At 43.9% G+C, this 17,018-nt stretch overlaps 1 protein-coding gene across 2 annotated transcripts in view; it reads right to left on the bottom strand.

The window, feature by feature from the left end:
* trhr2 (thyrotropin releasing hormone receptor 2) overlaps positions 1 to 17,018 on the bottom strand; it is a 42,015-nt gene that overhangs the window by 14,545 nt on the left and 10,452 nt on the right. The window contains exons 5-6 of one of the 2 annotated variants that reach the window (XM_020612655.1): positions 15,191 to 15,314; positions 9,202 to 10,405 (exon numbers count right to left, since the gene is read on the bottom strand). In XM_020612655.1, the coding sequence (XP_020468311.1) occupies positions 10,361 to 10,405; positions 15,191 to 15,314 (169 nt within the window). In that variant the 3' untranslated portion in view covers positions 9,202 to 10,360. Of the gene's footprint in view, positions 1 to 9,201; positions 10,406 to 15,190; positions 15,315 to 17,018 lie in introns of those variants that run through there. The other variant, XM_020612654.1, reaches the window with a different exon arrangement.

Below are 17,018 nucleotides of genomic sequence, written 5' to 3'. Positions count from 1 at the left end.
CCTCCTCAGGAAGTACAGCTGCCATTGGGCCTTCTTGACCAGCTGTGTGGTGTTAAGTGTCAAAGTGAGGTCCTCACTGATGTGGACGCCCAGGTATTTGAAGCTGCTCACCCTCTCCACTTCGAGCCCCAGGATGAACAGTGGCCGATGAGATCTCCTCTCCTTCCTCATGTCCACTATCATCTCCTTTGTCTTGTCCGTGTTGAGGCTGAGATTATTGTGCTTGCACCATGACACCAGACCGGCCACCTCCCTCCTGTAGGTTGCTTCATCCCCGCCAGTGATGCGACCTATCACTGCGGTGTCATCTGCGAACTTCAAGATGATGTTGTCTTTGTGGGAGGCGACACAGTCCTTGAACTGTTGGTGTCTTGTGGAACGTTTCTATACAGGACTAGTGCAAAGCATTTTGGACATTCAGTAACAGTTGTTGGAAAAGAGGGACTGACCTATAATAGGGGTTGTCTTATATTCAGGCCAGTACAGTAATACAGACACACAACATTACAAATGGTAGCAAACAACACAAGCAATGGCAGTGGAACCAAGAGAACAAAATAAACTGCAAGGACATTCAAGAAATATGTGTGAGTGTGCATGTGTTTCTTTGTGTGTTTGACATCCCTTACTGCGCCTTGACCCTCCTTCCCACACTGTCTCACCACTGGCTGGTGACCATGGTAACTGCTCAGACACTTCTGTACCCCTGTGAGACGCTGGGTGGGAGGTGGGCTTGAGCCCGTCAGCCTGTAAGACTTGAGTGATTAGTCTTATCAGTCGCCAATAATGCTACACACCTACCCCCATGCCCCCACCCCCGTTCCTCCATCTCTGGCCATTTTATAGTTCACAAACCACCGTCAGCATGCTGTAATAATTCTACTGAAGCGTGACTGTTTTCACTGGGCAGTGTGCGTTCTCCATACCACAGCAGGAAAAGACTAGAATTCCCACCTTATGGTTGTATGCTTTCACCAAGCAGTCACATTGCAGTTTACATGACAGACATATATCCAGATATATAATATACTGTGTGTCCTGAAGAAATCTATTTAGTGTATTTTTGGCAAAATGTAAGTTATCTCTATAATGACTTGCATGATTCTAGTGAATAATGTCTGGTGAGAAACATGCCATCTTCACTTAGAGAATATTTTTACAACAGAATACTGATAGAGTGCTTTGTAACACGGCTCTGGAATCCAAGTGGACATTGGAGCCTAATCTGAACAAATTCCCTCAAGGTGTTCCTGAGATATTGCATTCATGATGGGATGGATGAGGTCACTGTAATCCTGACCATTGACCTTTGACCACCAAAATATAATCAGTTGATCCCTGAGTCCAAGTGGATGTACGTGTGAAATCTGAAGAAATTTGCTCATGGTTTTTCTGAGATAGGGTGTTGGGACAGACTGGGATGGAGGGCCTTTGACCACGGCTGTCCCTGGCGCAGAGGTATAAAAATTGAAAAAAGTGTGGCGGGTTATTAATACCAGGTATCAGGCACACACCTCCTCTCATCAAAATGCTGTTTGCGATAAGGATCTGTATCCATGTCTTAAGTGCTGAGTCAGTGACAGCCACCTCAGCAGGTAGATTAAAAGGATATTCTCTGTACAACAACGCATTTAACAGAACACAAAGGAGGCGGGGAGGACAGTTTTCTAATTATCTCTGTGCAGCGATAATGAGACAGCAGCACCGACATCTGGATATGCATATTGTGACTGTAATCATGTGGTGGCAGGATACCCCAGCAGTACAAACACATCTTAGGTTTTTTTTGACAAATTGTTTTGCAGCACTCTTCCAGACAGCATACTCCCTGAATCCAGTCATGGGCACTGAGCCAGAGAAGTCACATTTAGCCTCTGATGCTATCAACTTGCCTGGGGCAACAATGACCAAGTTTCCCCTATCTCAACATGCACTTGAGTAGATCACAGACATGAAGAAACTCTCAGAGATTAAAACTATACAGTAATCTCACACGGCACTGTATTAATCTCCAAACCTAAAAGTGCCATTCTCTGGCACACACAAGTTTATCAAACTCCTATCAGATTGAGTTGGCCTATCAAATGATGAATGAAAGAGCATCTGCCTATTGAAGAACTGAGAGAATAAAATTATCTGCGGTATTAAGTGCACTTAAATGCAAATCCCATATGACATTATGCAAATCTTCTGCTCCTAGATGGAGCCCCTTGAACACATGAGATTAGAATCTTCTCTCTGCTCTCACATGAGAGTTCAGCCTCACACACACACACACACACACACACACTAGGCTTGCTTGAGATGCACTGTGCCTTGCCAGGAAGGCAGGTGGCGGCAGCAGAGGGCACAGTCAGGATGGACTGTTTAGGAGCTCTCTGCCAGCCTTCACAACCTCTACAGGAATTTAAAAACACTCACGTCCCATTAGATCAGATTCAGATTTAATAAGATATCATCAGAACAAACTTTTCAGCTTGTGGTCCAATAGTGCTGTACATTAGCTGACCAGGCATGGTTTGATATGAAACTACATAAGTTCATATTATTGATCAACAGATATCCTCGTTGCTGACTGTCGGATATACAGACTGCCTCTGCTTCAGCTCTGTACAGATGATATTTCAAGAATCTTCACATCTTGCCTAAAGCATTTTGTGTCACATAATACTTCAAGAACTAAATCATTAATGTTCATACTGTGGAGGTGAACTGTCACAGACCGTCTGCAGTCTGACAACTCTATAACATAATCTACTGTGAGCTGTTTCCAGGATGTCCCTGGTAGGCTGATGGTTAAGGTGCAGTGTTCTCACTGCTGCAGCCCGGGTTCAAATCAGGGTTGTGTCAGGAAGGGCATCCAGTGTAAAAACACATGCCAAATGTCAACATGCGAGTCGTCAGTGTGACAATTCACTGTGGTGACCCCTAAACAGGAAAAGCTGAAAGTGACTTTCTTTACTGTGAGCTGTTTCCAGCCTCTCGGACTGATAAGTCACCATAGATGACACATTTTTATTTACAGGTCTCATAGTGCAAAATCAATCACAGAATCAAAATCTCTCCCGTTAAACAAAAAAATGTAGCCACCTTGATCTCAAATCCGAGAAAACTAACATCATTCACTGTGCGCCATCAACAGTGATCAGTTCTGTGTAGATCTGGCTTATTTTGAACGTGCCTAATGTGATGTATGCTGAGGTAATGTATGCTAGTTTGTATGAGGATTTATAGCTGGACAAAGAGTTAGAGAGGACTGAGAAACATGCAGCAACTTATGGTGGCCTGCTAGGTTCTGTGTGTGAGCAGGTTGGCCTGCTTTGGTCCTAGGAGACACAGACTGGGGGTAAGGGCTTGCATGACACAGTGCATCCGAAACTCTGAGACAAGATGGCAGGTAAAGTCATATTTGTGCAGTCAGAAAGTTGAACAGGTGAAAGGTGGTGATCTGATGGCTAGCTGGCTCTGGCAGGGGTGCAGTGGTTGTGCCTGAAGGCTGGGTAAGCTTGGTGCAATTCCCATGCAGAGGAGAGTTACACAGGGAGGCAGCATGGCGACGTCCCCTGAAGACAGCGGATACCAGGAGCAGTAGTCGGAGGACACAGCAGTGAGCAGAGGAGCGGCAGAGTAGAGCTTTAGGTACCTCTGTTACAGGTAGACAGGTTGGTGGTGGATAAGTATAAACCTTTACAGGTGACTTGGTGGAGGTAGTTCGTAGGTGATAACAGGACGCTGGGTAGGTGAGTAGCACTGTTCCTCTGCACAGGGAAGGACCAGGAACAGAGGTGGGCAGCAGGCAGAGAATGATATAGTGCAGACATTTCCAAACCTAAGAATGCCACAGTCCAATTTGAAATCTGAAGATTGTCTGCAGCCTAAACCTTTAAATACAACTTTGATCAACCCGAGACTAAGATTAAGTATTTCTCTATATATTATTTCACTAATGTGTATATGGCATATGATGCAGTGTTGTCTGAGGGATCAGAGAGCTCGGCCGTCCAGCTTAGGCTCGGCCCTTCACACACTGAAATCCCTCCAGATTCCTTGAATCTTTTAATGATGTTCTGCACCGTAGAGAGTGACATATCCAAATCCCTACCTAGCATTCATTTTCTCAATCATGTGCTGGCAAACTGGTGGTCCTCGGCCCATCTTTGCTCCTAAAGGGCTCGGCCTTTCCTGGATGCCACTGTTGTACCAAGTCATGATGCAGTCACCTGTTAGCATCACCTGGTTCAAACAGAATCATCATTTCATTGTTTTACCTCATTACTGGCCCTGAAATGCAACCGTACTGACTTTGTTGGGAATGTGTTGCAGCATCAGGATTGAAGTGTTTATTTGAACAAAGAATAAAACTGATGAGGTGTTACATCAGATAAAGTGTTGTATTGTTTTTGATGTGATACAGATGATTTAATTTTGATCTTACATACAGTCCCAGCTTTTTCTGATTTGGGGTTGTACCACCTTGCTTTTAATGGGGTACTGTAACCAGTAAGTCGATAGGTGGAGTTCAGGTCAGAGTAGGTAAGTCCAAGTGTGTGATGATCCCTGGAGGTGTGTTTGTGAAATGCTGTTGTGTGTTTTGAAATATTGTCTTTTTGTCAGATGTGTTCTGTGAAATGTTGTTTTGTCAGATTTTGTTGTTTTGTACGTTTAGGCCACCACAGTAGCTGAACCAAATGTATAATTTCTGCTGGTGTGTAATGACTCTACAGGTGTTTAATCAACTATACAGAAAAAATCTGACATTCTTCACATTAATGTTAGGTCTGCTCGCTCTCTCCCTCTCCCTCTCTTTCTCTCTGCAGATTGTGGAGTTTCTCAGGTGTAGTTCTCACAGCTGTTTCCTACTTAACGAGCGAGCAGGAGCCTCCTCCTCACTAACCCATCGAGGATTCTTCCCAAGATGCTTTTGGCTCACCCTCTGTTGTTAACACAAGATCCTTCGACGTTTTTCTGCCCTGTCGTGCCTCCAGTTTCCTTTATGTTCTGGTCATCCTCGTCACAGAGTAAGCCGCCCTGGATGTGGCAACCTCCAACTTCACTGGGTCTCATCCTCCAGCCTGGGTCTCCCGTTGCTGGCCTCCTTCATCGGCCCGGCCTAACCTACCAGTGGCCTCCAGAGGCCACCTGCCAGCAACAGTCCCACTCTCCTTAATACCTTGTGACCCAATAAACCAGTTGTTCCGAAACCAAGTTCTGCCCTCTGAGTCCTGCCTATCACTCTCTTGCCTCTGTTGGACCGACCGGTCGTAACAAATCGATCACATAAACCAGTAGTGTTGATGGTTTAGCAAAACACTGCCAAGTCACAAAAATTCCCCTGCATGTGTATATGTGATAAGGAGTGTCTGAACATAAATGCAACTTAACTTGAAAGCAGTTTGTTTTCTTCTCTCTTTGGGTGTATTGTGGTGTGTCTTGGCACATTACTGCCACCTGTAAACCAGTGGAACAGTGTGAAACCGTTGGCAGAAATGTGTCAGTCACCCACAAACATGTGTGTGCCGTGTGCATGCATGAGAACAAACACAAGAAGGACAAGAACATTTCCAAGAAGTATTATTCCAAAGCACTATTAGCAGCCGTAAAACTTTACAGGGCACCATTATACCTGATGGCCATAATATAAAACTACATGTATAGTGAACTTATCCATCAGACAACCATGTTATTATGTCGGGACAAAAACCTGAAATGGGAAGTGAACCATGAGGAACCAAGCTGTAGGTTCACTGATATTTTACAGCAGCCTGTCATGAACATGAACAATGAAGTAATAATGCAATTTAGTGTCCAGCCAATTAGAGCAAAGATCCATGGTTGCCTAGCAAAGATGTAATACATATCACCATGGTATGCTAGTCAATATTAGAAAATTGATTTTTTTTTCCAATATTAGAAGTGTTCTGAGGCCAAAGCAAAAGCAAAACAGATTCACAGATTGCTGTGCCTTCTTTCTGCTGCTCACCTACACAGCTTTTTTTTTGTTTGTTTCTAAAGGTCAGACCTGCTTTAATGTGGTTTAGCAGTCATGGCTACAATTGGACTGGCAGCATGTGAATGCTCCCTGCTCAGAGAGGAAAATAAGAAGAAACTGTTGGATATTGAAAAGTTGATGTCAAGAAACATGTTGCTGTGCAAAGTCAAATCAGGTACTAACCAGTGGAGTCAGGGAGAAGGAACAAGCAGCTGTGGGGGCTGTGTATAAAGTTTCATTACTTTGAAAGAAGTATTTGACTATAAATACAGTTACGGCCAAAAATACTGGCACCCCTACATTTCTGTCATAAAATGCAGTACTTCTAGAAAATTGTTGCAGTCACAAATTCTTTGGTATTTGTGTTCCAGAATTTATTGGTAGTCTTCAGATGTCATAATGCCACACACACAGTCAAGACATCCAGTGGCTAAAGCAGCAGAGTAACCCCAAAACATCAGTGAACCTCCATCGTGTCTGACTGTAGGGACATGTTCTTTTCTCTGAAGGCCTTATTTCATTTTCAGAAAACAGTAGAATGATGTGCTCGACCAAAAAGCTCTATTTTAGTCTCATCTGTCCACAGGACAAATTCCCAGGAGAACTGTGGCTTCCTCAGGTAAGTTTGTCTCTGTGTCAGCAGTGGGTCCCCTGGGTCTCCTACAATAGCGTCCCCTGTCATTCAGACGGTGATGAATAGTGTGAGCTAGGGCAGGACCCAAATATCCCGATATTTGTTCGTCGAGTAGGTAATCAGTCAACCGGGGAGATCCATCTCTTCTAATATGCTATTAGCATGCTTATAAGACTGGCTAAGCTAATGTTACAATACAGTACTTGCCGAGGTCAGCGCACTGTATATAGCATGGATGTATATGGACTGATCAAGTGGATAAAGTAAATGCTAGTTCATAAACTGATGCTGAATGTTTGCCCCTCAGTTTGGACAGAGCAGCTTTTTTTGGAGGCAGCCTTGCCCTATGTCCCGCTCCACTTTCACTCACACCACAGGCCTCAAGCATGCCCAAGCCCGACTGAGGATGCATCTGTGTCTTGCACGGTCATCAAACACCTTTCAATCAAAAATCGGCTGTTGCAATAACAGAATTTCTAAAGTGTTTTAGAAACTCCATTGTGTATTTAATTAGGCCCACTGAAGTTTACATATGAGTTTTTGTGTTATATTCCTTGTTACATAGGCCTAACTATAATTTGGAATAAATCATTTCTTTTTGAAAAATGTTGTTGTTGTTCTTTGGGATATAAGGATAATGATAACCACTTTATTTGGCCAAGTATGTTACACACATCAGGAATTTGTTTCCAAAGCTGAGGTAGCCATCCATGACACCAACTCACACCGAAGCTAACAATTGGGGGCAACTTGGGGTTCAGTGTCTTGCCCAAGGACATTTTGACATGTGGACTGTAGGCACCACAATTCCAGTTGGGAATATAACCACTCTACCCATAGTTGCCCCAAAGACAAACTGCCGTCCCTGGCTGGGCTTGAACCACCAACCTCTCAATTAATAAACAAACACGCTAACCAATTGCACCACAGAGACCACATAAGGTTGCAGTTTAGGCTAAAAGTGAAACATCCAGATTTTGCAGTGTTTGTAAATTACAGGGCTTGCTGAACATCCATCCATCTATCTTATCTCTACCACTTATCCTGAATAGGGTCGTGGGAGGGGCTGGAGCCAATCCCAGCTATCACTGGGTGAGAGGCGGGGTCCACCCTGGACAGGTCACCAGTCTGTCACAGAGATGACACTCGGAGACAGACAAACAAATTGCTGAACACTGCTCCACCAATTCCACATTCATATGAGTGGTTTCAGCAGCTGTTAAAATCTGACAAGTATTTAATCTGAAGCATACTGGGAGCATCTGATAGGGCCAGTAGCAAAGCTTATTCCTGCTTTCTTTTCCTTTAAAGGTGCTCTAACTAATTTCCTTTTAGCCACTAGAGAGTCTAGTGAGAATCAAAACAAAGTAACATGGAAGATTCCCCCTGCTTCTAACAACTCTCTGCCCCTCCCATTATATCTTGTTTCCTAGCAATGACAAAAACTACAAATGCCTGGTTGCGACAAACTGTACAAAATGCTCTCTCCAGTCTGAAACTAGCATTAGCTGGCTAAAAATTAAATGAGTAAAACACTCAGGCAACTGGTGAGACACAAAGCATTAATGCTATACAAAGGTAGAATTACTCCAAAATTAAAATAATATTAATTCAATACAAAGGTAAAATCATGACAAGGCTAGGTCGCTAATGTTGCCAAAACAAACAAATAAGATAAGATGAGATAATACTTTATTTGCCATTTTAGAGTGACCTCCAGTCAGTACAGCAATATAAAAACCATAACATATGAAATCTATATAAAACCATATTTTAGCAGCATTGAGTGTGGTAACTGCTGTTGGGTAAAAACTATTCTTGAATCTAGTGGTCCTTGATTTGATTACTCTGAACCGTCTACCTGATGGCAGCAGTTCAAAGAGTGAACGTCCAGGGTGTGAAGTGTCCTTAATGATGTTCTAAGCTTTTTTGAGGCAGTGGGAACTGTGTAGTTCTTCCAGAGTGAGGAGAGAGCAGCTGACGATCTCCTGGGCCGTATTAATGACCCTCTGGAGCATTTTCCTCTGAGCCACTGTGCTGCTGCTGTACCATACACATATACAGTATGTAAAGATGCGCTCAATGAAACACTGATAGAAGGACACCAGCAGTCTCTGGGAGATGTTGTTCTTCCTGAACACCCATAGGAAGTACAGTCTCTGCTGGGCCTTTTTAAGCAGTTTAGAAGTATTCATGCCCCAGGTCAGATCCTCCCAGAAAGCAGAAGGCCGGCACCCTCTCCACAGTCCCCGCTGATATACAGTGGCAAGATGTCGGTTTTCTTCCTCCTGAATTCGATAATGACCTCCTTAGTCTTTGAGGTATTAAGGAGCAGATTGTTCTCTCTGCACTACACTATCAGCCTCTCCACCTCATCCCTGTAGGTAGTCTCATCCCCCCCAGAGATAAGCCCCCACCGCCGTGGTGTCATCAGCAAATTTTACAATGGTGTTGCCGTGGTGAGCGGGGGTGCAGTTGTGGGTGTACAGGGTGTACAGCAGGGGGTTCAGGTTTCCAAGTAGTAGTAGTAAAGGTAGTAGTAGTAGTAATTATAATAATATGCGTTCAATTCAAAGATATGTCATGGGTGTAGAGGAGGGGGCTCAGCACACAGCCTTGTGGTGAACCAGTGCTGAGGCTGAGAGCCGTGGATGTGTGTGGGCCCACTCTCACCGTCTGGCTGTGTCTAGACAGGAAGCTTTTAATCCATATGCAGGTGGAATATGGAATTTCCAGGTCCACCAGCTTGTCCACCAGTTTGTGGGGGAGGATGGTGTTGAATGCGGAGCTATAATCCACAAAGAGCAACCGTGCATGGCTCTCCTGATGCTCCAAGTGGGACAGCACGACGTGGAGGGCTGTGGCTACGACATCCTCTGTGGATTTGCCCTGTATGCAAACTGGTGTGGGTCAGATGTTGGTGGGAGGAATGATATAATGTGTCCCCATACCAGTTTCTGAAAACACTTCCATCACCACTGGAGCGAGTGCAACTGGCCGGTAGTCATTGAGGCAGGTTATGTTGGGTTTCTTAGGCAGGGGAACTAGGATGGAGGACTTCAGGCAGGGTGGGACAGTGGACTGGGCCAGAAACTGGTTGAAGATGCTGGTGAAGACTCCAGCCAGCTGGTCTGCGCAGTCCTTCAGCACACGTCTGGGGACACCATCCAGTCCAATAGCCTTTTTTGGGTTTACAGCCCACAGTGTGCACCTCACCTCATGCTCCCCTACTGTGAGGGTGGGGCCGCTGTGGGCCGCAGGGTGCAGTTTGGCTGTGTCTGGTTGCTGTCCCTCAAAGCCGGCAAAAAAGAGGTTCAGCTCATCTGCCAGCAAAGCGTCACCTTCAGCCGCACCGAGATTATTCCTGTGGTTGGTAAGATGCTGGACTCCCTGTCACACCTGCCTGCTGTTGTTGCTGTCCAGATGGTCTTCGATCCTCCTCCTGTAGTCCAATTTGGCCTTTCTGATGCCTCTCTTCAGGTTAGCTCGGGCCACACTGTGGAGAGCCCTGTCGTCTGTCCTGAAGGCAGTGTTCCTCTCTCAGTAACCGCTTGACCTCCCAGTTCATCCAGGGCTTCTGGTTGGGTTAGACCCTGATGCGTTTGTCCACAGTGACAGTGTCTATGCAGTTCTTAATATAACACAGGACACTGCCTGTGAACACCTCCAGGTCTGGATGTTCAAAAACATCCCAGTTGGTCCTATCAAAACAGTCCTGTAGCTGCTGAGAAGCATCATCAGGCCACGTTTTTACAGTCCTTGTGGTGGTAGGAGCAGTGTTCCTGAGGGGGGCATATGCACAAATTAGAAACAAGGACAAGTGGTCAGACTGGCCCAGGTGTGGTAGTGGTCTGGCCCTATAGCCTAGCTTGATATTTGAATAAACCTTGTCTAGTATGTTAGCTCCTCTGGTAGCACACTTTACGTGCTGGTCAAATTTGGGGAGTACTGTCTTTAAATCTGCAAGTCCCCTGCTGGGATATGCACAGCATCAGGATGTCAGCTCTGCTGACTGCTAATACTGCCATATAAATGTCCAATAGCTGAGTTAGCATTAGCAGCCCGTGGTATATACATATTGGTTATGAAGACCACATTGTGCTCTCTTACAAGGTACATGGGCCTGCATTTGACAGTCACATACTCCAAATCTGGGGAGCAGAAACTGTCTACAGTCACTGTGTTTGTACACCAGTTGTTATTGACGTAAATACATAGCCCCCCTCCTCTGCTCTTACCTGAGTCATTTGTCCTATTATGGCGCTGTACTGTGTAGCCTGCTAACTTGATAGTCTGGTATAGAGTCTGGTATGTGTGGATGAAGCCAGGTCTCTGTGATCAGCAGAATGAAACTGTCCTTCATCATGTAATTGGTCGCAACCTGTAGCCTCAAATCATCCATCTTACTAATGAGTGCTCTGGCATTCATCAGAAAAAAGGCTGGGAAGTGGTGGTCTATGTGGCTGCCTCCATAGCCTAGCTAACGCTCCGGCCCTGAAGCCTCGCTTCTGCCTCCTCTCCTTCCTGTGGCGCCTTCCAGTCCTTGCCGTGGGGATGGTAATCCACGAAGAACTGGGGCTCCTCACTATGTCCACTGGTATCCTGTGTGAGCGCAGAAACTCAGCTATAACTCTCTGCTCGTAGCAAGCTCCTATTTTCAGGAGATTGTGCCGACTGTAGGTATTGCAAAACATACACAGTATGGAAAACAACACATACACAAACCACCAAACAAAACACCGACTGAAGGAACACTGAACCGCAGCAACAACGTGCGCCGCCATCTTGCTCCATCACATCACAAATCATCTTTAGATACGAACACATCCAGAAAGAAGAACACCATGTCTGAATCAAATCTGAGTCCTTTCGCTGTTTTTAACACTCTTCATCTCAAAAAGCCAAACTGATATTAATCCTGGTTTTTGCACTTTCCTTGTCCCACTCTCTCTAAGCAAAAGAATACAACCTCTTCTGTCTGGCAGCCACTGTTTCCGACTTTTAGCTGCCAAGAGCTCCTCCATGGCTGGCTGTTTGAAATGATTACTTGTGGTTTGAAGAGCTCTTCCTATAAACCTTTGCTAGGTGGCAGGTGGGGCTAATGTCTGGACCAATCTTGAAAACAGACAGTGTAGAAGCTGCAGACACTTCCAGCAAGATGGCTGCTTCACACTGAGCTCCAGCCAGGAGCCTCCCCCATTCTATGATAATTTTGACCAGATGGTACTTAAACTATAGTAAACCCCTTTGTTTTCCGATCTTTAGACGCACTAGGAGATGCCCCAGAGGAAAAACCTTAGCCACATCACAGCCGGGAAACAAAGCTTCAAGACTAACCCCACTCAGCTAGCTAGCATGGTGACAGAGGAGATAATAGTATTGATACAGCAGACGGTAGAGGCCCAAAGATTTGCTCAAGAGTATGGTGCTTGAAATGCTAAGCGAGCTTTTGGGCTGAGGCTTAAAACTGGTCGAGGGAAGTATAAAATATACATATATAGAATGGGGAGGTGCTTTGCTTCCTCAAACTCAAAATCAATACACATGCCAAAGCCATGGAGACAATGTCCAATAAATTAGAGGCCCTTCATCTCTTAAACTGAAAAGCTGCATAAGAAGATTAATGAGCTCTAGAACAGGTCCAGGAGAAACAATGTAAGGCTGACGCCGAGGGAGACAACCCAGTGGGCTATCTACAAAAAAATGTAACCGACATGGATTCCGGAGCTGAAGCAACCACCTGGAAAACTAAATAACAGAGAGAGGCTATCATTTGACTCTGCTGATGAGATAAAGCACTACTGTGCAGGTTCACCTCACTAACCTCACTACGCATCTACTTTGAAATATGAGGGGGGGTTCTTCCTGAAGTCCACTGTCATCTCCACTGTTTTGAGCATGTTCAGCTCCAGGTTGTTGCGGCTACACCACAGGACCAGCTGCTCAACCCCCCATCTGTAGGCTGACTCGTCACCGTCTCGGATGAGACCAGTGACCGTTTTATCATCAGCAAACTTTAGGAGCTTGACGGAAGGATGCTTCGAGATGCAGTTGTTGGTGTAGAGTGAAAACAGCAGAGGGGAGAGCACACATCCCTGTGCTTATTGTCCAGGTGCTGGATGTGGTTTTCCCCAGCCTCACCTGCTGCTTCCTGTCTGTCAGAAAGCTCGTAATCCATGCATATCCTTTTCACAGATTGTTAGAGGTGGGGGGCTGGAGGGAAGGATGTCCCAAGCAGTGGTGTACTCAGATTGTGAAAGTAGCAATACCACAGTGTAGAAATGCTCTGTTACAAGTTAAGCTCCTACAGTACATTTAAAATGTTACTTAAGTAAAAGTACAAATGTATTAGCAGAAAACATACTTAAAGTACCAAAAGTAGAAGCACTCATTATGCAAAATGGCACTTTACAGTGATGTGCATCATATTTTTCAATTATAAATATTGATGTATTATTGTGTACTTCACATTTAATGTTGCAGCTTGTAAAGGTAGAGCTTATGTTAACTACATTACATGCCTATAATGTAGCAGGATCATCATTTATTGATCCTCAGTGTAAAATTCATAAGCTACCCAGCAATAATTCAAATTATACTGTATTTCGTTTCAACATCTTTCTGAAAAGTAACTAGTAACTAAAGTTGTCAAATAAATGTAGTGAGTACAAAGTACAATATTTTTCTCTGTGAGTAAGAAGTAACAGAAAATAAAAAATGCTTAAGTACAGATAACCCCAAAATTGTACTTAAGTATAGTACTTAGTTACTTTCCAACTCTAGTCCCAAGAGTCCCATCCCATTTTCACTTTATTTACCAGGCAATGTGTAAAGTTGAAAGAAATTCAGTAAAATTACTGGCCAAACTATTTTCTTGTCATTCAATTAAATGGATATATTTATGCAAAAATCTTGACAACCCTCTGACATTCAGAGATAGATACTTCTGGCCTAAAATGATCTTTGAAATAAATCTCCTGAGTGCGTAAGGGCTTATAAAGGTAGATGCTTTCAAGCCCAAAAAGCTTGAGAGAAGGCACTGCAGAACAGTGCCATGCAGTCAGACAGAGAGAGTCCCAAGGTTGTCTGACTGCTCAGCCTGAGCAAAAGAGGCCATTACTGCAGCACTGCCTTCAGGACCTTGTAACAGCCAGGACAGAAGCAGACAAGAGGCCACTTCTCTAAGACAGCGAATAGCAGGACCATCATAACCACAGCATCAAAAGGGAATTGTGGCCTCTACAGGTGCATCTCAATAAATTAGAATATCGTGGAAAAGTCCAATTATTTCAGTAATTCAACTCAAATAGTGACACTGGTGTATTATATAAATTCAGTACACATAGACTGAAGTAGTTTAAACTGTTGGGTCTTTTAATTGTGATGATTTTGGCCCACATTTAACAAAAACCCACCAAATCACAATTTCAATAAAACCTCAAAAGACCCATAAAAAAACATTTGTAGTGAATTATTGGCCGTCTGGAAAGTATGTTCATTTACTGGGTGATACAGTGGACCAACACCAGCAGATGACATTGCACCCCAAACCATCACAGACTCTGGAAACTTAACACTGGACTTCAAACAACTTGGGCTATGAGCTTCTCCACCCTTCCTCCAGACTCTAGGACTTGGTTTCCAAATGAAATACAAAACTTGCTCTTATCTGAGAAGAGGACTTTGGACCACTGGGCAACAGTCCAGTTCTTCTTCTCCTTAGCCCAGCTAAGACACCTCTGACATTGTCTGTGGTTCAGGAGTGGCTTGACAAGAGGAATACAACAACTGTAGCCAAATTCCTTGACACAGCGGTGTGTGGTGGCCCTTGATGCCTTGACCCCAGCCTCAGTCCATTCCTTGTGAAGTTCACCCAAATTCTTGAATTGATTTTGCTTGACAAGCCTCTCAAGGCAGCGGTTCTCTCGGTTGGTTGTGCATCTTTTTCTTCCACACTTTTTCCTACCACTCAACTTTCTGTTAACATGCTTGGATACAGCACTCTGTGAACAGCCAGCTTCTTTGGCAATGAATGTTTGTGGCTTACCCTCCTTGTGAAGGGTGTCAATGATTGTCTTCTGGACAACTGATCAGATCAGCAGTCTTCCCCATGATTGTGTAGCCTAGTGAACCAAACTGAGTGACCATTTTGAAGGCTCAGGACACCTTTGCAGGTGTTTTGAGTTGACTACCTGAGTGGCATGTCACCATATTCTAATTTATTGAGCTAGTGATGTGGTGGGTTTTTGTTAAATGTGGGCCAAAATCATCACAATTAAAAGACCCAATGGCTTAAACTACTTCAGTCTGTGTGTACTGAATTTATATAATACACGGGTTTCACTATTTGAGTTGAATTACTGAAATAAATGGACCATTCCATGAGATTCTTATTTATTGAGATGCACCTGTATATTCGCAGAACACCACATACACAGCCAAAGACAAGAATGGGGTCAAATGTGACTAAAGTTATCACACAGCAGCCAGTTGATAGATAAGATATTAAAACAACAAAGGACAGGGCTTAATGGGAAAAGGGAGTAAATGTGGGATGAGGTACAGACCTGTTTCCTGGAGGAGAACATGACCGCTGGCCGCACCTGCCGACCACCCTTCCCAGAGTCAGGGGCTTCCCGACAGCTCCGACGCAGCGTGGTGGCACTGGTGTCGGGATGGTTAGGTAGAGGGCTGGACGGCCACAAACAGCATGTTAGAGTTTCATCTCAGAGAAGATCGCCATGCATGAATTTTTTGGTTGGTTAGTTGTTTGGGTTCTTGCTTCAGTGTGTTAGGAGGTTGGTAAATGTAACGTGCACTGTAGGAATCATGGTTCAGAATCCCACTAAAAGCTTGTTAAAGCAGCACAAATTCCCTTTCTTTGATTCAAGCCTGAGCCAGTTTTTAACTTTAGACTTCTAACATGTGATGTAAATCAAGCAGGATTTGCAGGAAATGTCAAATGCCTTAACAACATCCATTCTCTTTTTTTCTCTTGTATTTGATATGTCCGAGCACACTAAAGAGTACACGCTCACAACTGCAATACATGACAATATTAACTGATTTTTGCCTCTGGGTACAAAAGAAACAAGCTGCAAAAACAACAATAACATTATCACACTATAAAGTTATCATGAAGGTGTTAGCAAGCAATTGGTATTCACACATTCAGCACACACAGCAATTTTATTAGCATTTATCTGGAGTCGCGTTGACATCTGACTGACGAATTTACCATTTCCTCTCTCCTTGTAGCTCTGTTTTGGGCTCCACTGATTCCAAGAACAAACATATTTGGCTCTTTAGCTGCTATCGTAGATGTTCCTCAGTGTTCCTCAGCAAGTCACAACCTTTGTCTGTCTGCTGTTTGATGTTTGGCACATAGGCTACAGTGGGTAATCAGACCTTTTTCTCTATGCTTTTTAATTTACTACCTGTTGCAGGTGGAAATAAGACTGATGAGAACAATGCGACTGAATCAAAACAGTGTGGCCCATAGAATCTAACTGCAGAGTGTGGGTTTCCTGGGTTCATTACAATGAGCGACTCCACTGACCATACACAGTCATTTGACTACCTGTTAATAAGATTACTGATTAGCATAGTTAAAACATTAACACAAAAACAACTATAAAATTGTCAGTTGTTAAATGTTATTAATACAGTGAGTTTTCATGACACCACATGATCGTGTTCATAGCAGAATGAAAATAGCTGTAATAATCAATCTTAAAGTTTCACAACATCTTGGGACAGAAATAAGTGAATGGTCAAACCAAAGCACCTGGGGCAGAGATATCCTGACTTCCCAGCATGGCTCAACATCCCATAATGAAACTGGAACTTATTTGACTCCCTATGTAGTACAGGTGTATCTCAATAAATTAGAATATCGTGGAAAAGTCCATTTATTTCAGTAATTCAACGCAAATAGTGACACTCGTGTATTATATATATATTCAGTACACACAGACTGAAGTAGTTTAAGCCGTTGGGTCTTTTAATTGTGATGATTTTGGCCCACATTTAACAAAAACCCACCAATTCACTATCTCAAATTAGAATACCTCATAGATCTATAAAAAAAAAACATTTTTAGTGAATTGTTGGCCTTCTGGAAAGTATGTTCATTTACTGTATATGTACTCAATACTTGGTAGGGGCTCCTTTTGCTTTAATTATTGCCTCAATTCGGCATGGCAGGGAGGTGATCAGTCTGTGGCACTGCTGAGGTGGTATGGTAGCCCAGGTTTCTTTGACAGTGGCCCTCAGCTCATCTGTATTTTTTTGGTCTCTCATTTTCCTCTTGACAATACCCCATATGGTGAGTTTGCTGGCCAGTCAAGCACACCAACACCATGGTCATTTAACCAACTTTTGGTGCTTTTGGCA

Source organism: Monopterus albus, unplaced genomic scaffold (assembly GCF_001952655.1).
Source record: "Monopterus albus unplaced genomic scaffold, M_albus_1.0 scaffold127.1, whole genome shotgun sequence".
Classification (NCBI taxonomy): domain Eukaryota; kingdom Metazoa; phylum Chordata; class Actinopteri; order Synbranchiformes; family Synbranchidae; genus Monopterus; species Monopterus albus.
The sequence above is the reverse complement of the archived record's forward strand: the minus strand, read 5'-3'. Positions and strand labels throughout refer to the sequence as shown.